At 39.2% G+C, this 9,235-nt stretch overlaps 1 protein-coding gene across 1 annotated transcript in view; it reads left to right on the forward strand.

Annotated features, from left to right (window-relative positions):
• The window catches only part of ubald1a (UBA-like domain containing 1a), a 33,419-nt gene extending 25,225 nt beyond the window's left edge, over positions 1-8,194 (forward strand). Inside the window, exon 3 of the mRNA XM_041816483.1 lies at positions 7,846-8,194. Within this exon, the coding sequence (XP_041672417.1) occupies positions 7,846-8,169 (324 nt within the window). The 3' untranslated portion in view covers positions 8,170-8,194. The remainder of the gene's footprint in view (positions 1-7,845) is intronic.
• Positions 8,195-9,235: the final 1,041 nt, after the last annotated feature.

Below are 9,235 nucleotides of genomic sequence, written 5' to 3' on the forward strand. Positions count from 1 at the left end.
AAAACTGATTTGTATTACAAATATACGTCCCACATTTGTGCATCAGAAATGGTCTACATGGACCGTATTGGGCTCAGTTAAAGCTTAAATTTATGACAAAGGGTCTGATAATGAGATCCACAGACACACTGGCAAAGAGGACAGTTGCCAAGTCTTTAGAGCAGATCCTCTTCCCCTGTCGATACAGTCTGCGTCTCTGACTCCGTCCAAGGTCCCCTGCAAAGACGCCACACGAGCTTAGCTCACATGACCACACTTAAGAGCGGCGTTGTGTTATTTTACTAGTGGAGGAGTGTGAGGTGGGCAGTTGAGAGACTTGGAGTTGGTGTTTGAAGTTGTTTTTATCAGCCTGCCTTTAACATCACATATATTTTAGTGTAATGTTAAATGTGAAAAAAGAGAGAGAAAATGGTCGTGTTTTTATGAATATAAAAGCTTTAGTTTTCCCCTTAGCTTAATCCTATTAAATGACTCACACACAGCATCTTAATTGGGATCAGATTCTACCCAGGTGTGAACATGGTTTAGATACCTTAAGTCTTAACCTTGAAAGAAAAATCAGTTCTTCTTTACCACTTATAACAGCAGATACACAACTGTGGTGCTGTGCTTCTTCTGTGGATGCAATATGGTTTCCTTTAGCAACCATTTTATTTATAACAGCAAAGAAAAGCTGATTTCAAGAAATTTACCTGAAATCATTGTGTTTCAGCAAACTTTGTCCCCTGTTTGCTTTCATACCCTCCACCACTCTCTCTTCAGCTATTCTGGTGACTTTCTTTTCTTTAAATGTTGATTGTTGTCCAGCTTTCAGCAGAGAATCAGTGATTTTACAAACACTTCACCATATTTGTTAATGAGAAAATACTTTGTTTAAATCAGTGCTGCATGATTTAGTGACAATGTGTGGTTATATTGGAAAATTTTGCAATTTTGATCACAATTTACTACATGAATGGTATCATGAGTCTACTTGTTTGGTTATTAAGGAAAATGCAGAGAACAGTGATAGTTTTAAGGGTGTATTTCTCAACTCAAAATATGCAAATATCAAGTTGTATTCAAAAATTGCAAAACCTGACATTTTTACAGACTGCTTTCAAAATAAATTTTCCAAAAATATTTTTTTTCCTTTTCTGAAAATAAAGCTACTTCTACAAAGTGCAGTAGTGTCACTGTTTTAAACTTTAAGGTCTTTCTGCAGACATTCTGTAAATCTTGACAGTAAACCTTGATACAAAAATAATTGTAACCTTTTATGCAGTTATGTAATCACCCAGCCTGGCGTTGCATTTGCAACTTGATAAATTGTGCAGCACTAGTTACAATTATTGTCCATGTGTAAATTTAAATAAAATGTAAAGAGGTATGATTTAATAATGGCTTAGAGTATTTAAATTAAAGACTGGATGACAATGAAGTGAAATGTTTCAGTGCCATTTTACTACGTTATGAATGTCAGACTTGTGCATATGTTGTTGCATATTTTGTGCATGATTGCTGTGTTGGGAAAAAGTAGACTTTATAGGTTTTTACTGTTAACAGCTCAAATTTTTTTGAATCTTTTTCTCTCTGATCACTGAAAAAGATGTATGCCACCCTCAGTGACAAGATCACTTCAATTACTTGCAAAAATGAACAGCTTTAATAACTAAATACGTTAAACATCAAATGTTTGGGAGTACATGCTAAAATATGTAAAAATCTTTTTTTTTTGAAAATGTCTCAGTTTAAATAAACTGCTCTCTTGATCTTGTACAAAATTAATTGTTCTTGTGCAGAAGGATCCATTACTTGCATAAACCCAATATTTAACAGATGTTGCACTGCTTTTGTAATTTCTTGAGAAATGAAGCCACACTTTAACTGCTTTAGCCTGTTTTTGTGACTTTCTGCCATGCTTATTTCCTCTACTTCTCTGTTCTTGCTGGCTGCCTCCTGTGAGGCTGTTTTTCAAGGCATGCAGAAGTAAGGCATTGATAAGGGAACCGTTACGATTAAACCAAAATGATGCCAATGGGTTGAACCAGTTGGAACTGGTTCTCAACTGGATCCAGTTCTGGATTCCCATCCCTACTGATATGATAAGGAGGCAAACCATCCCAGCACACAGCCAACAGCAAACATTTGACATGAGCTCTCACTCAGAGGAGGAGGCTAGAGTCTTTGGTCAGCGAGCGTGTAGATCTGCTTGGTTCTGATCATGAAGTCGGTAGGTACAAGCAGAAACTGGGACCTAATTTATGCCATCAACTGTCACAAAACCATTCTTTACTTACCTACCCTGGTAGGCTGAGCAAGCTCACCTGACACTGCTCAAAAATACCTGCATTTGCCTGGTGGTGGGTGCTAATTTCACACCCTGACAGCTGCACAAACCAAGTGTTTGAAAACCAGGCGGAATTTTGAATTTTGAGTTACTGGTTTTTGTTAAATGCTTTTAAAGTATGTTTTTTAGCTGGCACAAGCGACCGGTGGAACATGCAGTCAGCTAGACCAGAGACCAGGGTAGCAGGTCAGAGATGTATTTGCCGTTTCATCTTGCATTTAGGTTTGTGGTCAGCTGAGTTGCAAGTGATCTTCTAAATAAGCAAGATCAGGCAGCCAGGCTAGAAACAGCTACCTTATGTGTGGGATGTGCATGGCAACGTTGAATTTGATGATAATTATTAGCTGAAAACTAATGTAAAAAACAACATCAGTAATCAATAGTAGCATCTGATCAGCTCAGACTGATAACCATTGGTCAGAACACTCCTTCTGACCAATGGTCATCCTGCCTCCTGACTGCAGTTGTGTTTTTACTCATGTGAATCTTTTTCTGAGTAAGTCTGATGCAGAGGTCTCAGTGGAAGATATGAAAGGTCAGAATTTTGCAAAATTATTCATTCCCCTTTTTTCTTGGGTTGTCAGCAGGCAACCAGGAGGTCTCACCTTTCCTGAGAAGCAATCCTGCATGTTCTCTAACTAATCATGTGGTTTAGCAAATCCAACCAGACAAATCCAAGAACAGGAAGGATCATGGAGGTCACTTCTGCATTCCAGGGTGTCTCTTTACTGCAGGAAGCGGCCTGCGAGACATGAGCCAGCGCTTCCTGCCAGGGTGCACAGTGGACACACTCACCTTTCACAACAGTGTGCCATTCTGGACAACATCTAGTTCGCCTCAGCCCATAAACTATAGCTGCAGGGCTAACCTGCAAGCAGCAGCACTTTTAGGGGGCAAAAGCTTTCGATTACACCCCCTAGGGAGGAGCGATGCCCCTGTCACGCTTGTGCTTTTCTCTGTTTAAAGCAGCGTGTCACAATCTGAGCATCCTGAGTGATGCAGCCAAGGGTAGATTAGATACCACGGGCCAGCATGAGGTCTGGGAATGTTGTTTCCCAACATTTTTTCCCTTATTTGAATGCATGTGAACATATTTTTGTCCATCACTCATGTATGACTTCAGCTGTTGTTCACTGGAGTTGAATCATGGAGCAAATGACTCCCAATTCCTGAAAATCCCAGCTCCTCTTTTCTGCTAAAACTGAACATTTGACCTGAATATTTAGAAGAAGTCTGGAAATTGTTGAACAGTCCAAAACAAAGCTCGGGGGGAGCATTTCAGGTCATCAGAGGTCATGTTGTTAAAGAAACAGCTCAAAGGTTTAAGCAAAAAAAAAAAAAAACTACATGGTGTATGGTTAATAAAGTTTATTTATTTTAAATGTGACCAGACTATTGATCCATCTGTGCATGGCAGATGATGGGTCTACAGATGAGTCTGGTTCTGTCTGAGGTTTTTGCATGTTTCCTTTCAACTGTTTAAAATGTGTGCTAACTTGTAGATGAACCTGTAAAGTATGATGACATAACCAAAACTTGCGGTTTGGAGTGAAGATGAACTGATGAGATTTCTTTAATAAGATTTAATTCTGATTTGGGGAAAAGCATTCTTTCCAATATAGTGAGATAAATAAGTTCAGATCTCATTATCACAGCAAAATGGAGTAAAATAAAGTACATGGATGTAGGTCCAAATAGGGCCTCCGTACAACTTTCTATTTCGAGACACCTGAAAAACCTCCTCATTAGGGTGTAAAAACTTTTTAGCGATATTTGACAGGGTTTTCAAAACTCAAGTGTTTTGATTACCAGTTTTTTATTACGCTATTTAGATTTTGCGCATTTCTAAGGGTGATGGAAACGCAGCTTTTAACAACACTGCTCTTTCCTCATGTCTGTTCCATTCTCATAGCTGTACTTCACTATAATGGTGCCTTTTTCTCCTGCTTGACAACACATTCGGGTCGCTGACGTCTTCTCCTTCCACAACTTAATGTGAGCCTATCTCCTGTCACCAGTTTTGTTATTATCAGGCCAATCTTCTCTGCTCTGTACTGGTACCATTACAACCGACATATGCTAAATGGCGCTTCTAGCTAATGTTTTGGTTTTGTCTTTTGACTCGCGTGTCCTTTGAGAGTCACTGTAGCTGTTGTGAAGCAGTAGTTGATGCTGTAAACGGGCTTGCTGTGCTGATAAAGACAGAGCTATTGCTGGAAAGGTTGTACTATTAAGTTTTTCTTATTATATATTATTCCTTACCCAGTTTATTCAGTTAGACAAACCGAGAGAGTACAAATGAACATGAAACTTTAAAATATGCTGCTTAAATTAGCATGTGCACAGTATGTGAGTAATGAAACATTACTGGAGTAATGGCAGCCACTGTGAATACTCGAGTACTCGTATCCATCCCTGTTAAAAATGAAACTACATTCTGAACCTTGGCTCTTTTCTGTTAGTACATAACAACTGATCACTTCAATGTGAAGATAAAGTTGATGGATACGCCTTTCTTGTGTATATTTATTGAATTCCACCACAAGATATTACACACATTTTGCAAATCCACGTTAGCTTGTGTGTATGTGGCTGTGGTCTTAGTGCACAGCATTAATTTTATGACAAAGTTGGATATATTAGAGAGGCCAGGAGGGCCAGTTATCTGCTGGTTGCTGACTGTGGTTACCAGCTGGTTTATCAGTACATTTATATACAATTTATATATTCTGTCGAGGTTTGGTCAGTGATCCATAGGTAAATGTTTGTCAGTTCATCCAAGGAATCCCAACCCTGTTTTTGACCTGTTGTTATTTAGTGTTAATTTTCAGCTTCTTATTTTTAGATGGCAGCCTCCTTGCTAAACACGGCGTCCCTGTGGAGTCCAGCAGGTTGTTGTTTTCCTGGTCACAAACGGCCGGGGGACCCAGTGTAAGGGAGGAAGTCAGCAGAGGAGCAGTGTGCAATGTTAGCGATGAAGGTTTACTATTTCTGATCAGCCAAACATGTTGTTCACATGTCCTGCTAGCTTCAAGGCGTTACATTCAGTGTTGTTTTTGGCGCAGGCATGTACTGTGTTCATCCTGGCAGCAGAACAATAGCAGCACTGGCACAGGAGTACAGGACACGGGGGCCAAGGTGACTGGCAGTGTTTGTTTTTGCTTGTGTGCATGTAGAAAGTGTGTCTTAAACTCAGTCTAAGTGAGTTTATTTAGTTTGCTAAATCAGATTGGAGGCACATTAAAGTTGAAACAGAAAGTGGATGTAAACACAGGACTGTACTGGAACCATCAGGAGCCCCTGGGGAAGCAGAGAGCGACTGGGATTCCCCTAAAGTTCCCTGCTGTTATACAAGAGATCCGTTTGTAAACACTGTTCAAACTTCCTTTTGTCCTGCACCCCATTAAATATTCCACTCCGGTAATTCTGTTAGCTTGTGTGCAGCCATTTTTCTTTACAATAACTTGCCCATGTAGAGGGTATAACAGGATTTCCTGCTCTAGAGCAGTATTGAAGTGGGGTTAACATAGTTTGATGCCATTCTGTGTAATACAAAAAACTAAATGTAGCCTTACTGTTTACAGTGAGTGTCAGCAGACTCCCTGAAAGGAATCCATCATAGAAGAACAAAAGATGACGATTTCTCCACTGACTAAAGTCTAAATAAAACATAATGTGGTTGTGTTTCTCTTTGTTCTTCTCTGGAAAAAAGCACCTACCACTCAGTGTCAAAGTCTTTGTCTTTCATCAATCTGTTTCCATTGTTGATTATCAGTGGATTGTGTTTCTGTTTTTGTCTAATAAACAACCATTTGATAATGAATGAATTTACAGGATATAGGTGAGAGGATAGTTATGGGTGTAAAACCTCTATTAGGGATTAAGCTAATAGCCTGGATTGTTCTACATTCAAACTTATGCATTGTTGTAGTAGGGAAGAATACAATTACTGCTCCAACCAAAGTGTTGGGGCCACATTTAAGAGATCAAATCTACTCAGGATTAAAGTCAGAATTTTGTTACCTCCGCCAAGGAGGTTATGTGATCGGCAGGGTTTGTTAGTTTTTTTGTTTGTTAGATTTTTAGCAACATAACTCAAAAAGCTATTGACGGATTTTGATGAAATTTTCAGGAAATGTCAGAAATGGCATAAGGAAGAACTGATTAGATTTTGGGAGTGATCTGGATCACCGTCTGGCTCTAGGAATTTTTTAAAGGATTCTTTGCGATTGGGAGATAGGGCTAATGGCAGTAGTCTGTGCTCTGCGAGTGCTTTTCTAGTTAGATATGTCATAAATTTACAAGATTAAATAATATAGCTCTTTTCATCGATATGGTTTATTCTGAATGTGTTTTGTTTGTGTGCTTAATAGTTTTTTTTCACAAGATAAAATTAAAACACAGGTGCCATTCTGGTAGAACATCTTCTGCTGTGAACAGATTATTTCTGCCAAGTCTGTATAACCTATGACAGGCTCTGTTTATCTATTTATTTTGAATAGGCCTTTCAAAATAATACAACTAACAAGAGACAAAAATTACAGCTTTATTTTCACAAATAGAATTTTGCAATATAATGAATTTCAGAATCTGTTTGTTTTTCTTTTATGCAGACCTAACACTCCATTGTTCACTTCTTTGCTGCTGCAGCAATTATTTTATTAATTTTATTTTTTTTAAATATTCAACACTTGTCATGTGTTCTTGTGCTGCACAATTAATTCCAATCGAAATGTGAGGCTGTGTAAATCGTTTAAAAGGCTGCACTTATTTTGTAATAGCGGTACTTGAAAGGTTGACAAAATTACCCATAGAAAGGCTTTCAAGTTAACAAAAGTACCACAATTGCACTTTGTAGAAATACCTTTACTTTTTAAAAAGGAAAATCTTCTATTTTTGAAAAATATGAAGTTATATGAAAGAACTACTGTAAAAGCTTCAGGTTTTATATTTTTTATGCTACTTAATATTTGTATGTTTTGAGGAAAATACACGTTGACACTATCATTATTATTTGCATTTTCCTTAATAACCAAGCAAGTAGACTCCTAATACCAGTTTTATAATATATTGTAATCACAATTGCATATCAGAATATTGTACAGTATAATTACAATCACATGATTACCAAATTGTGCAGCACTGATTCGTTCACATGATGATTTCTAATTTAACACGCTGAAGCATGAGGACTTCACATGTCCTTTGTTGCTATAGTGAACTGTAGTAGCAGAACTCCAGTGATGAAGACTTTTTTGATGTCGAGTTGCTTAAGAACTTTGAGTGAACCTATTCAGAGTTTATTAAACAAACTCAAACCTGCTATCCTGAAACTGTAAACTTAAAGTTTCTTAGTTGAGGAGATCGTCTCAGGGCCCAGTCAAATGTTTATGGATTGACTTGTCTTTCTGTCTCTGCTATATAGCCTTAAAAAGTAAACAATTCAGAAATAAAATTAGTTCATGTCTTTCTTCCTGGTTTTGGCTTTAATTGTTTCTCTCTCTCCCTTTTTTCAGATGTGCACCCCAGCCAACACACCAGCAACACCCCCAAACTTCCCTGACGCGTTGACCATGTTCTCCAGGCTGAAGGCGTCTGAGAGCTTCAACAGCGGCAGCGGCGGCAGTCCCATGGCCGCCTCCATGGCCACCTCACCCCCGCCCCCTCAAGTCGGCGGTTGGGGCGTCTCACCAAACGTACCTAATGTGCCGCAACCTCCACAGGGACTCTGGACTCAGGGGCAGCCCCCCACGCAGCCCTGCCCCGCCTGGCCCACGGGGGTGAACCCCCACACGGGCGCGGAGCAGAAGGCTAGTGTAGCGATGGAGGCGGAGAGATGAAGGGACTGAAAACTACCTCCTTCCACCCTGGGGAGGGGGGAAATGGGGGGGGAAGGGGTTAAAGGGGGAGGGCGGGATGGGATAAAGGGGTAGAAATGGGTTTTGGTCTTTTTTTTCCCAAAAGACGGATGGATACGGAATCTACGCAAACCAAGAAAAACTCAACATGGATAACTGAAGAGGAGGAGAAAACCAATGCAAAATATCAAAACAAAAACAGACAAAAAAAAAAAAAGATACGCACACATATAGTAATAAGAGAGCAACTGAAATCTTTGTTAGTTTTTTCCTAAGTAAAAGCATAGATAAGAGAAATATTATTGAACTAAAAAACAGAAAATTTTAAAAAATTGTCACGCCCAAGGATTCTATGTGATGTTCAAGGACTTTCAAGGCAGCAAACTTAATTTTCAGTTTTATTTTTTATTTTTTTCCATGGTCTCAGCCGGTGTTTTTTGCCACTGGTGTTCTGTGTTTCTGTCTGTGCTGCATGAGCAGAGAGGGACTTTCAATGCAGTGTTTGAGATTGACTCAGAAATCAACACGCACTTGAGTGTGATTGTGTACGCATGTGAGCGAGGGGAGGGGGGGAGGTTTGTAATCAAAATGTATACACAAACACAAATATATATACACACATAAAAAAACAACACATGCATTAGCGTTCAGAGGAAAACGCCTCCATACTCATCCCCATCGTCAAAGGTGGGGCTTTTCTTACCTCACCTGGTGGTCACCTGACTTCTTTCAACCAATCAGGGATTCTTGTAATTAACCATTGCCGCGGCGGGATGTGTTTTTAAAGGTTTTTTCTTAAAGACAGCAGCCACTCTGGTTTATGCTAACAGATCCTCGCTGTGAAGGCTTTTCCTGACAGTTTTAATCCTGGACTCAGACTACAGCTGTCCACTGTACACCTTTTTTTCCCTGGAGATTTGGGTTATGATAAGAAAATCATGGTTTAAAATGACATTGTTTATAATGCTAATTGTTCTGGTTTTGTTGAAAGGTTAAGGGAGGTGGCTTTGACAGTGGGCACAACTTCAGGTTGATTTTTTTAGTTGTT

The sequence above is a fragment of the Cheilinus undulatus genome, linkage group 20 (genome assembly GCF_018320785.1).
Source record: "Cheilinus undulatus linkage group 20, ASM1832078v1, whole genome shotgun sequence".
Lineage (NCBI taxonomy): Eukaryota > Metazoa > Chordata > Actinopteri > Labriformes > Labridae > Cheilinus > Cheilinus undulatus.